At 41.5% G+C, this 18,473-nt stretch overlaps 1 protein-coding gene across 3 annotated transcripts in view; it reads left to right on the top strand.

The window, feature by feature from the left end:
• Positions 1-18,473, top strand: part of FRMPD4 (FERM and PDZ domain containing 4) — a 618,455-nt gene that overhangs the window by 570,666 nt on the left and 29,316 nt on the right. For 2 of the 3 annotated variants that reach the window (XM_081125794.1, XM_081125792.1), the window contains exons 5-7: positions 3,799-3,844; positions 11,679-11,783; positions 14,241-14,348. In XM_081125794.1, the coding sequence (XP_080981920.1) occupies positions 3,799-3,844; positions 11,679-11,783; positions 14,241-14,348 (259 nt within the window). Of the gene's footprint in view, positions 1-3,798; positions 3,851-11,678; positions 11,784-14,240; positions 14,349-18,473 lie in introns of all 3 variants that reach the window. The other variant, XM_081125793.1, reaches the window with a different exon arrangement.

Below are 18,473 nucleotides of genomic sequence, written 5' to 3'. Positions count from 1 at the left end.
CCCGCAGCCCGGGCATGTGCCCCAACCAGTAATCGAACCATGACCTCCTGGTTCATGGGTTGGTGCTCAACCACTGAGCCACACCAGCTGGGCTGTTGCCTTTTATTTTTTTTAAAAATATATATATTGATTTGAGAGAGAGAGAGAGAGAAACACCACTCTGTTATTACACTTATTTTTTTTTACTTCTTAAAAATTTATATCTATTTTTTTTAATTTATCTTTATTGTTGAGAGTATTACAGATATCCCCATTTTTCCCCCATTGATCCCTTACACCCCACATCTCCCCCAAGGCCTTCACCACACTACTGTTTGTGTCCATGGGTTATGTATTTATGCATATAAGTTCTTTGATTACTCTCTCCCACCCACTCCCCCACCCGCCTTCCCATTGAGATTCATCAGTCTGTTCCATGCTTTTATGTCTCTGGATCTATTTTGTTCCTCAGTCTATTTTGTTTATTAGATTCCACATATGAGTGAGATTGTGTAAAACTCAATCAGAAAGAATCAGAAAACGTGAATAGGCCAAAAACAACTGATGAAATTGAAGCAGTAATAAAAAAAACTCCCAGCAAACAAAAGCCCTGGTCTGGATGGCTTCACAGGGGAGCTTTCTAATTCTTTAAGTTGTAGGGTTAGGTAGTTTATTAAAAATTGTTCTTGCTTTTTGAGGTAGGCCTGTAGTGCTATGAACTTCCCTCTCAGGACTGCTTTCGCTGTGTTCCATAGATTTTGGGTTGTTGTGTGTTCATTTTCGTTTGTTTCCAGGAAGTTTTTCATTTCTTTCTTGATCTTACTGGTAACCCATTCATTGTTTAATAACATGTTATTTAGCCTCCATGTGTTTGAATGTTTTGAGTGTTTTTACTGTAGGTGATTTCTAATTTCATGTCCTTGTGATCTGAGATGCTTGATATGATTTCAATCTTCTTGAACTTGTAGAGACTTTTTTTGTGTCCTAACATGTGGTCTATCTTTGAGAATGACACATGTGCCCTTGAGAGGAATGTATGTTCTGCAGCTTTGAGATGAAATGTTCTGTAAATGTCAATTAAATCCATCTGATCTAGTGTGCCATTTAGAGTAACTGAGTCTGTGTTGACTTTTCGTCTAGAAGACATATCCAGTGAAGTCAGTGGAGTGTTAAAGTCCCTGACTATGACTGTATTGATGTTGATCTCGCCCTTAAAATCCTTAAGATTATTATTGATAGGTCCTTATTTATTGCCATTTTAATTCTTTATGCCTATGTTTCTCTCTCTATTTCTTCTTCTTATTACAGCAGTCCCTTTAACATTTCTTGCAATGCTGCTTTGGTGGTGATAAACTCCTTTAGCCCTTTTTTGTCTGGGAAGCTCTTTGTTTCACCATCTATTTTGAATGATAGCCTTGCTGGATAGAGTAGTCTTGGTTTCAGATCCTTCTTTTGCATTACCTTGAATACTTCAGGCCATTCCCTTCTGGCCTGTAGAGTTTCTGATGAGAAATCAGGTGACAGCCTTATGGGAGCTCCTTTGTAGGTAATGGATTGCTTTTCTCTAGCTGCCTTTAAGATTCTTTCTTTGAGGACAAGGACAGTGGTGTGGAGAGGGACTGGGGAGGGGTGTGGAATGGGGTGGAATGGATCATTGGGGAGAAAAAGGGACATCTGTAATATTTTGAACAAAAATAAATACAAATAAATAAATACATACATACATACATACATACATACATAATTCTCTCTTTGTCTTGAATTTTTGGCACTTTAATTATGATGTGTCTGAGCATGGGCCTCTTAAGGTTCTTCTTGCTTGGGAATCTCTGTGCCTCCTGAACTTATGTGACTTTTTCCTTCACCAGGTTAGGGATGTTTCTTGTTTCCTACGAATGAGGGAAACTTGAATGAGGCTAAGAAGCAGTACTTTGCTTCTGTTTGTGCTGCTTTTGCATATTCGTTCCTCTCGTGGAGAGAGCTGCATGGGAAACAGTGGGAGCCCAGGGACTGTGTTACATCTGGCAATGGAGAGGTAGTTCAGTGCAGTGGGATAGGCCCAAAAGTTAGGAAGTTGGTTCTCCATTGTCTTGGTGTGCAAATTAGGGATTACTTTAGAGATCTCCAAGAGCCACCTGGCCTTAAACAGTTCATAAATTTGCTGACATATGACTACTCCAAATTTCATCTTTCTTCAAGATATGATTTTTTTATAAATCACAGCTACAGAGAGTTGAATTAAACTCATAAATTCATGCTATAAATGATTATAATCATTGACTCATGCCAAGCCCCTCTCTGATTTTATTTATTTATGCTCACACCAACTACTATCTCCCCCAAGAGAAAACCATTCTAATGTTTAGTGTGTATCCTGTCATTTTTTCCTACATTATTCCAAATATATTGTTGCTGTTTTCTGTGTGTATTTTGGGCCTGTATAAATGGTATATTACATATTTCATACTTTCTCCTGTGTAGCTGCACGTGTTGATATGTTCACCAGCAATGCATGATCATGCATCTTACGGACTGAATCCTCCTTTGATGACACTGTTGCCCTGTTACCCCACTGAACGGGGATTCTGGCTGTCTACTCCATTTACTGTGGTTTTCTGCCAATGCTTGGCAACTCGGAACTCATGGGAGCAGATGGGCCACTCAACAGTGCACCGGCCTTCCTGCAATCATCCTAAGTGTTCTCACCGCTTCTCGAGTTCCTTCCATTTTAGTCCTGCTTGTTCTGGTCCGCTGATTTCTCCCCTCTTCCTCCCCTGTCCCTCCCTCAGGGCCCACTCCCACCACTGCCATGGAAATCAGTAGAACATGATCCAACCCAGCCAGCCGTGAGTGGGCAAAACCACAGGAAATGTGCTGGAAATGTGATTTGTAGTGGCTTCTCCAAGGGAACAGCCCTGCAACAGATCCCCTTCACTTTATGTGTTTGGACAAAAAAATCACAAAAGCAGGGAATTAATTACAGCCTAAAGTAGGAAATGTCAGCTCCTCCTTAACAAAGTGGCAACTGACCTTTCTCCTACTCATGATAAAAAAAAGGAACAAAGGAAGGAAGGAAGAAAAACTATTATAACCGGTAATATGATTTTCCCCCAAGGGTTTGAGTTATTTGAAAGGTTTGGGTTACTTGGGGGAAATTAAATAAACCATTATATTACACTGTTCTGCCTTTAGCAACAAAGTGTTCCCTATTGTGAAAAATATTTCCCAGTGAGTGCCTGTCTGAAATATTTATCAGCCCAAGGTTGTAGGCGTCATTACCGCGGACTCGGTATGGGAAGTCTTGTTTCCTGGGATGATGTTTTTACATAAAAACCTACAGTGACATTTTCTTTCATGATGCTGATCCTGAGAAAATAATGGTTTCCATGCATTGGTAGAATTTTTTAATATCTATCCCCCTTACAGAAAATTACACAGAAATTTTTAAGCAGCTAAAGGAAAATCCAGTGGGGAGAATCAATTTTGAGAGCAGTGAGAAGTATAAAGGACTGATGCTTCTAAAACCAATCTTCCCTCCACGAGTTTTATTTCAGGGCCCTGCAGTTGGGCACCGCAGAGAGCATCACCCACCGTAAGCAAGCGCGGGAGGCGCTCAGTCGGGCCCCTGCACACACGGGGACACTTGGTTCTGGTTTCCTCTGGGGTCTGAAGGCCACTTCCCAGCTGCTTCATTCTCTGCCCCATGAGCCCAAGTGACATTCACCGGTGCATCACACATTTCATTTCCAAGGAACATGTCACTGTAAAAACTCGGGCTCTGTGCCTTTCATAAATATGTTTGTTTTTTCTCTTTTACAGAAGCTGCAAAGAATCGATACTCCTGACAGTCATTCAGCCTTACCCTGTAAGTGTCCTGTGAGTAAAAGTGCCATGGCATGAGCGCAGGTGTCTGTCTGCTCCTCCCACTCCAGTAAAACCACAATGATGAATAGCAGCCGAGGAAAAATAGAAAAAATAGCGTGCATTCAGAGTTTAAAAATCTGGAGTATTTGTATGTTTTACTTCATGCTGGCAAACCCAGTCATTGAAGAGAAAAGAAAGTAATGCATTTCCTAAATATCTTCAAAATCAGCTGTTCAGTCCTATGCGACTCTAACATCTGGAAATGGCACAAAGCTCAAGACTTTCTTGAAATTTCCAGCATAAAAATCACAAATCTAATGGGAATGTCTAATTGTAGGAGGTTGAAGCATGATTGTTTTTCTTACCCCCATTTAAATAATTTTGTAGAGAACTACATAGCTCTGTGAGACCTGCTTTAAAGGTGGGTATTAGAGGTAACATGGTCATCAAAATTTCATTCCACAGCCTTGGTCAGGAGGGTGGGGAGTGATTAAAATTGCACTGCCTTCAGGTCCCCTGATTTTTTTTTTTTAAACGCCTTTATCATGGTATAATTCACATATCATAAATGTCACCCATTTTAAATGTACAATTCAATGAATTTTTAAAAATTTACTGAAGTGTGCAGCCTTCATCACAATCCAGTTTGAAAACACTTGTCACCCCAATTAAGATCCCTCATACCCATTTGCAATGAAACCCTTCTGACCCTCAATCCCAGGCCACTGATAGTTTACTTTCTGTTTCTATAGATTTGCCATCACTTATAAAGTTCATACATTGTCAGTTAAACTAAACTTGCTGAAGCAAATTCTTTCAGATTTTTCCCAAAACATTTACTGTCAGTCACTGTGTGGCCTTCGCTTGGAGTGGCGAAGATTCCTACCTGATTATGCTTGTATTTTCTTCCCCATAGAGTTGGAGTGTTCCTACATTAATTAAAAGGCTCTGGTACTTGCCAATCTCCATCTTATGACCAAACTCTTCATCTCATCCCAGAATTTTCCTCCTAAGTGCTATGGGTAAGGCCTTTTAGGCAGGAAACAAAATGTACTCAAAATTCTGATCAGAGCGCAAATCGAAATAGCCAAGAAAACAAATTATCCCAAGGAGGAGATAATATATGTAAAAAAACTCAGCTTCATATTGACTGTTACTTTTAGTGCCATCTTTCTAACACAACACACACACACACACACACACACACAACTTTTGATTTGAAATCTAAGGAGACAACAGGATGTGAAAGAACCAAGATTTGAGATCTAGTTCCCAGCCATATAATGGGTGATTCCTGCACATGCTCAGAACCCTGCTTTCCTCGTCGGAAGGAGGTTAGATCCCATCCAAGGGCCTCCCTGTTTCAGCACCTCCTGATCCCACGATGCCTTCCCTGGAAAGTAGAGCTGGTCTGGTTTTAGATTGTTTCAGTTAACCTAAATCTCACTCACACTTACTTCAATCTATCCACCCTTCTTCATTTCTTTGCAGTGGACAGATCCATTCTGCTCAAGCCAGTGTAAATGTCCCTAACAAGCAACTGCTTGCCCAATTATAAATTCCTGGGGGAACTTCAGGCTTACATTGCCTTTCCTGAATTCTCTCTCTCCACTTTATAATCTATTAGCGATGCGGGGTCAGAACCATTTGACCCAAACCAGGTTATTTTTGCAATGTGGGGGCAACATTTTGCCCCATGCAGTAGACTTCAAGAAAGACGGGAGTTTTGCGTTTGAGTTAAGGGTTGTCTGTGGCTCTGCTTGCTCTTTGCCATTTGAGTCTGCATGACTTGTTGTTCATATGAATACCCATCATGGGTGAGTCATGGAACTCCTTTGTAACAGGTAATCTGGAATTTTCCGGGTGTTCAGGTGGCTCTGGCTGTTGTGCTATATTGCAAGTCAACATTTAGCCACAACATTTAGGAGCAAGTGTTGCATGTTCTTACGGCCAGCAGCTGTGCCTCTGCTCCTCAGTCACGCTCTCCCTCCCAGTAATTGCAGATGAATTCTCATCTTTGGTTTCCTTGAAGCAGACCTCCTTTCTGAAGTGCCCACAACATACCCCACCCCACCGCCTCCTTGGCCTTGTTGAACCCTTCTCACCCTTCCAGCCTCAGCACAAATTGTAAACGCCACCTTAGACTTTTTCATTGTCGGCACCGTTGCCATTTGGGCTGGAGAATTCTCTGTTGTAGGGGACTTGCCTGTGCGCCGTAGGATGCTGAGCGGCATCCCGGGCCTCTGCGCACTAGATGGCACTAGCACCTCCTCCCCTAGTTGTGACAACCAAAAATGCCCCCAGACACCTCCCCAGTGTTGCCTGGGGAGCAAAATCTCCCCTACTTGGGATCTACTGTTCCACCAAAAGTTTTCCCTTCCTGATCTACCCCAGAGTGCCTCTTTCTCCTCTGAATAGTAGGAGTTGAAATAAAGGAGTTGAAACTCCAAAGTTACTTAAATACATAAAATGTAGAGAGAAGAGCAGATGAGAGAAGAAGAAATTGCAAATTTTTACTTATATTTTTGTGTTTGGATTTTTCTACAAGCAAATTGTGTTTTTCTTTTTAATTTTTTTAATTTTTTTTTTAATTTTCCAAGCATTCTCTTGGCAGTCAGGATTGACATACAGAAACAGATGGCTCACCAGACCAAAACAAAGTCCATACATTTTATTTTTATTACATACAATAAAAATTAGCGTTTTAATTTCTTTGTAATTTGCTGACCTGCATTTTTAATGTATTTCCTCTGCATAATAAGGTTTAGTTTAGACAGAGAGCCAATGTTTACACCTTCTTGCCATATTCTGCCTGGGCTCAGGGCAGCCCAACATGACCCACCCACAAAAATCAGTCTCCAATGAAGCCCAAGTCAAGGGGACCTGGAAGAAGATCTTAGGATCCCTGAAATTATTTGAGAAGAAATAATTCTTAATCAGTTGCTGCCTTCTATTGTAAGTAATATGGAAGGCTCTGTCTCTCTACCATTTGTACTTTATTTTTTTAACAATTTTTTAAAATATGTTTTTATTGATTTCAGAGAGAGGAAGGGAGAGGGAGAGAGAGATGGAAACATCAATGATGAGAGTCATTGACCGGCTGCCTCCTGCACGCCCCCTGCTGGGGATCGAGTCCGAAACCCGGGCATGTGCCCTGATTGGGAATCGAACTGTGACCTCCTGGTTCATAGGTCAACAATCAACCACTGAGCCACACCAGCCAAGCTGTATTTTTTTTTCTTAGGGGAAAAATGTATAAATACAGAAGGAAACATAGAAGTAGAAAAATGTGTGTGGGCAAACCTTTTCCCTAGAGACAACCAGTGTAAACATTTTGACCTATTTCCTTCCAGTCTTTTGCTCTGCGCCTTGTCAACAGTTGAGATCATATTATATGTACACTTTTATTCTGTTTCTTTCACTTAGTATATCAAGCACTTTCCCATGTTATCAAGAATTCAACATAAGCATCATTTACATGGCTATAAAATATTACACTGAACCAAGATTTACTTAACTCCCTATCATTGAGCCCTTTATAATGTCTTTAATGTTTTGCTATTATAACTAATTCTACAAAGAACATCTTTGTGTATAAATCTTATTTACTAGTATTTAGTAGTATTGTCTGTATTTAGTACTATTATTATTTGTATTTCTTCAGTATAGAATTTTAGAAGGAGAATCTCATAAATTTTATTTGTTTGGCTCTGATGTACTATCTTCTTTCTTTGTACTGTTACTATTTTTTATTACAGATCTTTCTTGGCCAGGTTCTTTCTTCTTTCCTTTCCCCAGTTCCTGAGTCTGGAACTTCCCAGCTCAACCTTACCCGAGACGAGGAGTATTTTAAGAGTCTCTAGAACCTCCCCTCACACAACCCCAACTCTGGGACTTTGGTTAAGTCACTCTCAGTTCTGCTGTCCCTGAGCTACTGTGATCCACATTCCTTCAGGTTCCTTCTAGGCCAAAATGCTGAGGGGCCTGCTTGCTTACCCCTACTTCCTGCCTACCTTCCAGCACATTCCACGCACCTGAGGGAGGCTAAAGACCTCATCATGGAAGTCCCAGTGTAGCAGATGCCGTTAGAAGTGAGACCGCATCCCCTTTGCCTGTGGGCTGCTTCTGGCCGCAGGAACATGCTCATGGAGCAACTGGAAGTGCTGAGGAATTGTCACTCCCAGAAGAGCGGCCATTCCGTCACCGACTGACAGGAGCTGGTAGACAAAGATCCCAACTTCCCCCCTTCCTCTGTCAGTGTGACTCAGGCCTTTAGTCGGCCTTGCTCCCTAAGGTTCGCAGTAGGGCTGAGTTCCAGTTGCTTCCAGTGGTGCCTGACAGCGATGAACACTTGGCTGCTCCCTTCTCTGCCTCCCCTCCCCCGCTTACTACCTGTGCCTCCTGGGAGCACCTCTCAAATCAGCTCCCTGCTGCGAATCCTTGTCTTAGGGTCTGCTTTAGGGGGCCCAGACTGTTATCCAGTGATAACTATGGGCTAGTCAGTCATCAACAAGCATTTCCTCAATGCCCACTATAAAGCTACAGGGATTGCAAGTTCAAGACCTTACAGTTCAGTTTCAGAAATTAATCTTATTTATGTAATTTTTTTTCAAGCTATGTTCTAATGACTTCTAAGAACATCTAAAAGCATCAGGAACATGCCACACATTTATCATGACCACCTTAGCCATAGGAAATTTGGAAAGGGGTTGATAAGAGGCCTTCTAATCTTAAAATTAATTAACAGGAGAATCTGATTATTCCAAATGGTAATTACTTGCCATTTCCACCACAGGGTAAGAAGTGCTTATGATCAGGTCTGCAGGTTGCTAAGAATTAATTCATCAGGTTTCTGAGTGGTGCACATAGTATATTTTTTGAGCCCCAAAGAGAGATCTTTGTGACTGGTTTGCATTTCCTGTGAACCACAAGTAACTCCAGCCACTAGGATAAGCCATGACTTGGTTGATTCAGTAACCTTCAGGCTTGAAGAGCTTATGATTTTAGTGTCAGAAAGTAATTTTTAAAATATATGGTGATTGTATGAAATAGTCACAAACCCAGAAAGAGAAAAATGAACTAGTATGGATTCTAAGTTAGACTTCAGAATATTGATAAAATATTTGCTTAATGACCTTGGCTATCTAGTTTGTTTTCTGGATTTTCTAGATTACCAGGTTTGTCATTAGTGAACAAATATGGGAATGAGGCTCCAAGCAGTGGGCACGCTCTAGCCATGGGGAGAAGAGAGATGCATCCCATCTTGACAAGTTCTGCTATGTGGGGTCACTTACCTTAGGGGCAAATAACCCTATATACTTCCATGGGAACATCACTGCATTCTAAGATTACACAGCAAATGATATGCATAAAAATTAAGTTCTGTTAAATATGTTTTTTTACTGAGGCAAGCAATTATGTACAACATTTTAGAAAAATATGGTAAAATATTACATTAAAAAATGCAGATACATAGAAGACCAAACCTCGGTATCTGGCACGTCGAACACATATAAAGCCCTTCATTCCCGAACAATACCAGAGAAGGGGGGTGTTGCTGTGTCCTGACATCTCATCTAATTAGTAATGCCTGCTCAGGGTAGCCTGATTATAGCCGCTCCACTTGTGCTCGGCTCACTGTGCCAATGTAAATATCGCCTGCTTAACATCATTAAAGGAGAATAATGTTTTCCCTTCAGCTAAAAAATTATACATCAAAAGCAAATGAACTCACTACTGTAAGATTTGTTCGTTAATCATTACTGAACTTGGCCTATAATTACCAAGATAGCAACGAGAGCACCACTGTCATCGCTTCGGCTCTGCAGTAGGAGTTTGAAAGTCACATTGAGTATGTTCAAAGCTGTTCTTTTTGAGGAGCAGCCACTCGGAGTTGTTTTGTTTTGTGTTGTATTGTTTTGTTTTGTTTAAAGGGCAGCCATTCTCTTGAAACATCTTGCATAAGTGGAGGAATTAAAGCTCTGGAGATCAAACCATCCATCCAGTCCTCTGACACTGCTCAGAGCAAAGGGTGGGTGGGTGTGTAGGGGGGGAACTTTCAAAATAACAGAATCCCCCAGTATTAAAGCAAAACTTCACCCAGGAATATACTCACACATCTTTTATTGTGTGTGTGTTTTTAACAGTAATTTCATTTTAGTACAGTGGTTTGTATTATTATAGTAAAAATATTATTTATTATATACATATAATATAAATCTAACATTTTAACCATTTTAAAGTGTACAATTCTGTGGCATTAAATACATTCAAAATCTTTGCAACCATTGACACTATCTAGCTCCAGAACTTATTCATTACCCCAAAAGGAAAACCCATACCCATTAAACAGTCACACCCCATTCTCCCCTCCCCTAACCTCTGGCAGCCAGTAATCTACATCTTTCTACATGGATTTGACTAATCTGGATATTTCATATAAATAGAATCAAATCATATAATATGTGGCCTTTTGTGTCTGGGTTTTCTCACTTAACATAATGTTTTTGAGGTTCATCCATGTGTAGCAAGTGTACAAACTTCATTCCTCTTTATGGCTGAATAATATTCCATTGTATGGATAGACCACGTTTTACTTAACCATTAAATCATATTGTTTTTTAATTGGTCTCAAGTACACTTGTATTTGACAAAGATGGGAATCTTTTTTTTTTTTTTTCACTTTACTTGAAATTCAAAGTGTGGGATACCCTAATTGGCTTTGTGCCTTGAGATTAATGCAATGCACAGAATGTTGAGCCTCTGTGTTGATTCTAGAGTCAATTACTAGAATTCTTTACACAACATCCTCAGTCTCTTAGGACTACATATTATGAAGAACATTACATTGAACTATATACAGTGTCCAGTATTTGACCATTTTAATCTATAAAATAGCAATTGTGTGATTCAAACTAAATATTTACCTCTATGTTAGGTTCAACAGAAAATACAATTCTCTTTAAAAATAAATAAATGGTTTATACATCTACTAGATATGAATTTCCTTCCCCTCGGGCTTCATTAAAATTATGCAACAAGGATGATTCTCAGATGAAATAAGTTTACCAAGATCATGCAAGTCGGGATCTCCTTGGATCACAGCACCCTTCTAAGCAGGATTTCCCACCGCACTTTTCCATTTCTGAGGAAAAAGAACTGAGCCTCTCAGCCTTCTTTCCAATAACAGATAGTGCAAAGAACCTATAAGAAAAGGCAGAATATGAGGTCAACTTTCAATTCTAAGTCAAGGGTTCCTCCCGACCCTGCCCAGTAAGACCGCAGGATCACAGGTTACCGACAAGAGGCTGTAACTCAAGTTTCGGGCACACGCGTGTGTGCGTGTGCTTGTCTGTATTTGCCTGCGCACATGCCTGTATACCCTTAATGTGAATAACAATGAGATTGTCAGTCATTTTAGAACCATCACTGGCTCTTCTCCACCTTATTAAAAAACATAATTAGTGATCCCCTCATCATAAACCAAGCACTAGATGTGGCTACTTCCTCCCCTCCCACGTGGCACTCAAGGCTCCGCATCAAAATCGGGGTTTCGGTCCTTTGACAGCCGTCATGTGCAAAGGTCCTTGGAAAGGGCTCGGGAAGAAGGTGGAACGTGCTGCTTGTAGTTCTGGGCTGGTCACTAACTCAAACTTATTACTTTGTGAGTCTGACAGGGTTTCGATTGCATCCATAATTTGTATTTCATCCTTGAATTGGGCGTGTAGCAAACACTCAAAAATATTGCATATCTGGAAGGATAAAGATAGAAAACAACTGTCAAAAGGTTTGCACTATGTTATCAATAATAAGATAAAATGTTTTCTTTTTTTTAGTCTCCCAAATCAGCATTTATAAGTGCTGCAAAAAAGGCCAGATTAAAGTCCAATCCTGTCAAAGTGCGCTTCTCCGAGGAGGTCATCATCAACGGCCAGGTGTCGGTGAGTTGACAGTCACCTGTTTGTGACGCAGAGTGAGCCACTGAGGCACTAAGCAAAGCCAGTGGCCGCACTGGAATGGTCTATCTGAAATCGGTTGTTGGATTTCACAGGGGTGTCAAATCTCAGGATTGTAAAGGGCTTGATCCTTACATGTCCCCTCTAGCATTTCCACAATCCAGAATAGTCCAGTATTTCCTGAACACTTCCAGTGTTGGAGACCTCACTATTTTGCAAAGGATTGACTTGGGGTCGCTGACGTTGCCTCATGAGTAAAATGCACCTCTTTGAAACTTCCATCTATTTCTTCCCTTTCTGCCAACTAAGCCTTTTTTCATGACAGCCCCTTGTATATTCTGGAAAAAGTCTTGTATTTCCAATAATTTTTTCCTTGTATTGGATTTCCACAATAAAATGTCTTTATTGTTTCAACTTATCAAAAGGAAAAGAAGTTAAAATGATGGAAAACTTTCATATATACAACCAGAAATGAAAAAATACTGCCAGGATTTCCAGGTCTTGATAGAAATCATGATTGCTCAGACACATAATTGATCTTCAAAATAAATAATGCAAACATTAATAGGACACTTTCGTTTCAATTTCCTCCAAAAAAAAAAAAAATAGCATCATTTTTTAGATTTTTAGCAAGCTATCATCTAGGGCACTAATTTTATGGATCTTTGAAGTACCAGCTTTTTCTGTTGAGGTTTCATGGTTGCTGTTGGTGTTGTTTAAATAAACCCACAAGGATAAAATCCATGCCATGCTCATTATGGGTCATAAACTCTTCCCTGAGTGTTGTTCTGGATCTGAACCTGAAGATGTAGGCCTGCGCATCCTGGGCCAGACACTCATGGTCGAAGCATCTTGAGCTCAAGCTCGCTGACCTCTGTCTGCCCTCCTTGGAGGCCAGGGGCTTAGCTGGCCCGTCTGTCATGCTATTGTGATGCTTCTGGGAGGTGGCCTAAGGCTGTCACTGTGCTGCCCTGTGAGCAGTTAGCTGTGGTCTTGTCCTCCCAGTCGCCCATCTATCACCTCCTCCCCTCTGCCTCCGCCCCACCACGGTTTGTTGTACACAGTTCAGTGGATTTCCACCACTCCGGACGCAGAGTTACCATACATTATCACTTCAGAGCAAGGCCGTTCCAGCCGCAGAGGAGTCGCTGTATCGTAGAAGGTCATGTGAAATGTCCCTCATCTTTTCTCAGGCTTCCCAGCATGAGAGTGGGCCCCCAGCTTATGCATCCTTAGAGAATATGACTCTAGAAGATGCTGTGGCCATCTCACTGTGCCCTTGTACAGAAGAGTGCTCTTTCCAGGCAGCTGGTGTGAGAGCACAGCTCTGGGGGCCATAGTCTCCTGCAGCCCCGGTGCCTCGTGACAGGCCTGTGTATATCGGAGCCATTCAGGCACATGGCCCTCCCCAGCCTCTGTGGCTGGCTTCCCTTGCGGTCCGCTCTTGCTCTTCTCAATCACTCTGTGTCATTTCTTCGGGACTTGGAGCTAAACGAACTCAGTGAATTGGGCGGCAGAGAAGTCATGTGTGAAGTAGAAAAGAGAGGAAGGAATTTCAGAGAAAGAAATAGGAAGTGGAAGGCAGGAAGCCTGTCCCAGAAGCACTTAGGGATTAAACCCTCACGGACTAACTTCAGTTTCCTCGGCTGTAAAACAAGGGATGTGTGCTTTCATAATTGCTGAGTTCCCCCGGACTCCTGTGACTTCACAAGCAACCACATGTGAGTAACGCTCACTCCAAGGGTCCGCGGAACTCATCACACAGCTTCTTTCTCCCCCTTACATATCAGCCTACTTCTGATTATAGAGAAAATTCACATGGATACATTTATATTGCTTACTTTGGGGTGTGTTTCAAGTACCTCTTTTTGAGTTATTTTTAAACTATGATCTATTGGTAATAGACTTAGTGTTTTACTCCATTAACACACTACCCCATTCCTTCTATGTCCCCTTTGAGTTTGGGGAATCTTCCTAAATGAGCTAAAAATGGTTTCACAAAATAACTTCACATTTGAGGCTGATTAATGCTTGTGATCTGCTGTTATGACCTCTGCCAGGCGCCAACAGGCAAAACATACAGCTCTGCTAAAGTCTGGGCTTCTGGTCCCACAGATTGTGGCTTAGTTACAAAGGATTCATTTCTGTAATTGCATTTTCCAGTAGTACACCTTGATTTAAGAAAAATTCATCTGATTGATTTTCTGATGGCAAAAGATCTTTTATTTGAATCAACTGAGTTATTTGTAGCTGGAAAAGAATTTTCCTATGAACAACTGAACTTGGATCTCACCAAAGGAACACTTTGGTTGGCCTCACAGAGTTCAATTTTTTTATGTTGTGTTAAAATAAATTGTAGATATCTGTGACCACTGCAAAGAGCAGAACTGTAATTCAACTGACTTAAACCCTTCCTTCTTTTTTGTTGTTGCTGTTAAACAGGAAACTGTTAAGGATAATTCACTTCTTTTTATGCCAAATGTTTTGAAAGTCTATCTGGAAAATGGGCAGACCAAATCATTTCGCTTTGACTCGAGCACCTCCATAAAGGTAAGAGGACCCCTGAACTGCAGACCTGGACATGCCAGGTAGGAAGTGAAAGCTGCGCTGTCAGGCCCGTGTGACGGCGCCTTCTTTCAGGACTATCTGTTTATTGCTGATCATTATTTTGGCTGCTTCCAGATAAGGTAGCATATGAATACTTCAAACCAAACCAAAACAAAAAGCTTAAACTAAGAAGGTTCTCGTGTGTGTGTGTGTGTGTGTGTGTTGCAAAACAATCTAATATGCCATCAGCGATGAGCCACTACAGCTAGTCATTTTGATGCAACTGCAGATTAATTAAAATAGCCTGACTGTCACCAAGAAGGCTTGGCACCCTGCCCGAAGCCAGCATGATTTCTCAGCAATGTTAGCCACCAAGAAGATTAAGATGTTAGTTGTTAATTGAATATCTGCTACTTTGGTGTCCGGCAAAAATGAGGGATAGAATAATGTAAAGATAACATTCACTTTTAATTACTGTAACTACTCTCATGGAAGTGACGCATAAAAGGCAGAAATGAGGCACACATTTTAGGAGAAGAGGTGAAAAGGAAGAGCCACAAAGCAGTTCTAGTCCAGTAGACCCCCTTATCCACGGGGACACCCTCAAAGGTCCCCAGGGGTGCCTGAAACCTGGAATGGCACTGAGCCCTGTACATCCTCCGCTTTTCCCTGTGCCTGACCTTCCCACCGCGAGGAAGCGCTTCGTGCCTTCCTTTGGCATATCTCCGTTGCCAGCGCCTCTGCTCTTGCGCTTCGGGGCCATTATTAAGTAAAATGCGGGTGCCTTGACCACAAGCTCTGTGACGCCATCCCAGCCGACCGGGTTCCCAAGGCGCCTCCTAAGTGGCTAACGGGGCGGGAGCGTGTACAGCGTGGAGTCACATCCCGGGGGTGGGGCGAGATGTCACCACACTCCTCAGAACAGGGTGCGGTTTCAAACTTATGAATTGTTTATTTCTGGCATTTTCAATATTTTGGAAATTATTTCAATATTTTGGACTGCAGTTGACCGTGGGTAACTGAAACCCCAGAAAGTGAAACTGCAAGTAAGGGGGAGCTACTGTATTTCAGGGCCGCAGGTGAGTTTGCGTCATGGGTATTAGAACAAAGCATATAGGTTTTTCTCCCCATGCTTCCTTCCTGGGGGAAAAAAACACATATTTTCTTTTTTATTGAACAAACATATGTTCAGAAATTGATTGCTCCCTAATGCTCCATCAGCCTAAAATAGACTTTCTTCAAATGCACAGTAAAAAAGATTTTATTGAGGTTAAAAAAAAAAGTACCTAGTGATGATTTTGTACAATCATGTATCAAGAGAATATCAACTGTGTATTTAAAACGTCTATTAATAGTCAACCCCGAATTCTCAATTTTTAAAATTAATCAGCATAAACTTTATGAGTGGAAAGCTTTCGGCAAAGGCCCATTCACTGTGCATTCTTATGATCATGATAACAGCAAACAGCTTGTTTTGAACTGCTTTAAATAGGTAGTGATTTAGCAGGTAATAGAGCAGACAATAAGAGTAGATTGATGATAGAGCATTTAAATTATCCTTAAATCATTCCAGATGAAATATGAACTTCCTTCACACAAGACTGCTAATTTAAATAGTGATAACTAGAAAAGTCCTTTGCCATTATTCCTACTCAAAATCAATTTATAATGAGTTGTTACTCTAATTATTGATCAACTAACCTAGTGGTTGGCAGACTTTCTCTGTAAAGGGCTCGAAAGTAAATATTGTAGGCTTTGTAGGACATTTGACCTCTGTTGCAACTACTCAGCTCTGCTATTATATCATGAAAACAGTCATAGAATCCACTCTCAGGTTCAACAATTCCCTCGAAGGACCCACAGAACTCAGCAAATCGTTATACTGACAGTTACAGTTTATTATAGCAAAAGGCTACAAACTGAAATCAACAACAGGAAAAAGAACAAAGGGAATAGACTGGGCATAGGGCTTCCCGCTGTCCTCGCCCCGTGGAGTTGTGCCAGATGACGTGGTGTTCACACATAGCTGACCGCCTGGGTGGCTCACCTTAGTACCCAGCCCCTCCAAAGGTCCAGCTGATACCACATGGCCCGAGGGCCCACCGTAAGTCACACTGTTAGCACAGACTATCTGGTGTGGCCCCAGGTCCCCAGGTAAACAAAGCTACTCCTATCAGGCAGGACACTCCAAGGTCACAGCAGTTACCACCCAAGAGCCAGGGGCAAAGAGGCAAACCTTTGTTTAGGCTGGGTGGATTTTTCTACTACACAGACACTGTATAAATGAATGGGCATGGCCAGATTTGGCCCACAAGCCACAGTTTGCAGACCCCTGACCGCACCCACAGAGCTTCATTATTCTAGATCCCTCAGACACAACCACCTTATTCTGTGACACCAGCTGGTCAGAAAAGCTCCTTGCCATGGATGAGAGGGAGAAATACCACCAACTGGCTGCTCCTGCACGCCCCCTGCTGGGGACCAAGCTGCAACCCAGCCATGTGCCCTGACGGGATCAAACCAGCAACCTCTCGGTGCAGGGGCCACATTCAGCCCACTGAGCCACACCAGCTGGGCTTGAATGCATTTTTTAACTGAAGGAAATCTGAATATAGAAGAGACTGACTCCTGTTGTAAATTCCCTCTGGCCTCTTTATTACAGGAACACACACTAGACTAAGTTTGATTTCCCCGAGGATGGCAGATGACAATGAGAAGACAGGAAGCAATGCAAAAAGTTCACATGAAATTATAGTTATCTTATCTTGTACCTAACAGCCTTATGATCACAATAGGCACGGGCTGCTAGGCATAAAATGGAAATAGTATAGTTATGAAAGGGATATGACAATGTTTAATAAAAATTGCCAAAATTCTTGCTGCAGAGTCGCAATAGGAACAAAGTATTGCTATTGATTTCCCAGCGTCCTCCCTGGTGATTCAGGAGGTTTTATAAAGTATATGTTGCTACACAAAGACTGGTCTTGTTTTCTCTTTTCTGGGCCTTGAGCAAAAAATTATGAAACAGAAAATCTTTTTATGAAATTCAATATAGTCAAGGCATTTCTGTTGAATGATTATTTTTGGTGGTGGGTAGGTGTGTGCATCTTTGTTCTACAGGGGCCTGAAGACATTATAAAAAGTCCACAGAGAAGAATCTAAACCTTACAAAGATCAGTAAAAAAAACAAGCAAGCAATTCTATATATGGAAGGGTTGCTCTATCTTGGTGTTGTTGATACTTTGGACAAGCTAAATATTTGTTGTGAGCACTGTCTTGTACATTGCAAGGTACTTAGTAGTACCCCTCCATGCCTAGCATCCCCAATCCCACTGTGACAACCAAAAATATCTCCAGAAGTTGCCAAATGTTGCTGTGGGGCAAAATCGGCCCGGCTGAATACCACTGCTCTTAGGAATTTTTAGCACTTGAGTATAAATGATCTTGAAGAGAGATCATTGACTAGTTTTCAGGTACATGAAAAAAGCAGTGGTTGAGGACATTAGCTTTGCATTAGGGTGAACATGTGTTTGTGTATGGAACAGCTTTCTGATCACAGATGTTTACTCTTTTGAAGGATTGCTGCCAAAGCTTGCTCATTCCAAGCCTTCCCCCAGAGACTGAAAATAACAGCTAATATATGTACATTGTTACAGTGCCCTAACTCTGTGCCACACTGTGGAATAGGTGCTTTCTGTGTGTGAACTTATGGAGTCCTTATATGTATCCTGAGGCAGGTATTATTATGCCCAGTTTACAGACAGAGACACTGAGACACTCGGAGGTTAAACAGCTTGTCCTAAGCTGCACAGCTAATACTGGGTAGAGCAGGACTTAGGAGCCAGACTATTTTCAGAGCCCACATTCCTTACCACCTTACAAAAGAGTAGGTGAAGGGTTGGCAAGTGTTTTTTTGCTTTTTCTGTGAAGGACCAGATAGCAAGTATTATACATTTCAAAGGCCATTCGAGAGTCTCTGTGGTAACTACTCAACTCACAGGAAGGCAGCCAGAGACAATGCATAAATTGATGGGCATGACGGTGTGCCAATAAAACTTTATATACACAGACAGATGGTGGGCTGGATTTGACATGCAGGCATTATTTTGCCGACCTCTGGGTAGACCA

This window comes from Miniopterus schreibersii (genome assembly GCF_964146895.1).
Source record: "Miniopterus schreibersii genome assembly, chromosome: X".
NCBI lineage: Eukaryota > Metazoa > Chordata > Mammalia > Chiroptera > Miniopteridae > Miniopterus > Miniopterus schreibersii.
The sequence above is the reverse complement of the archived record's forward strand: the minus strand, read 5'-3'. Positions and strand labels throughout refer to the sequence as shown.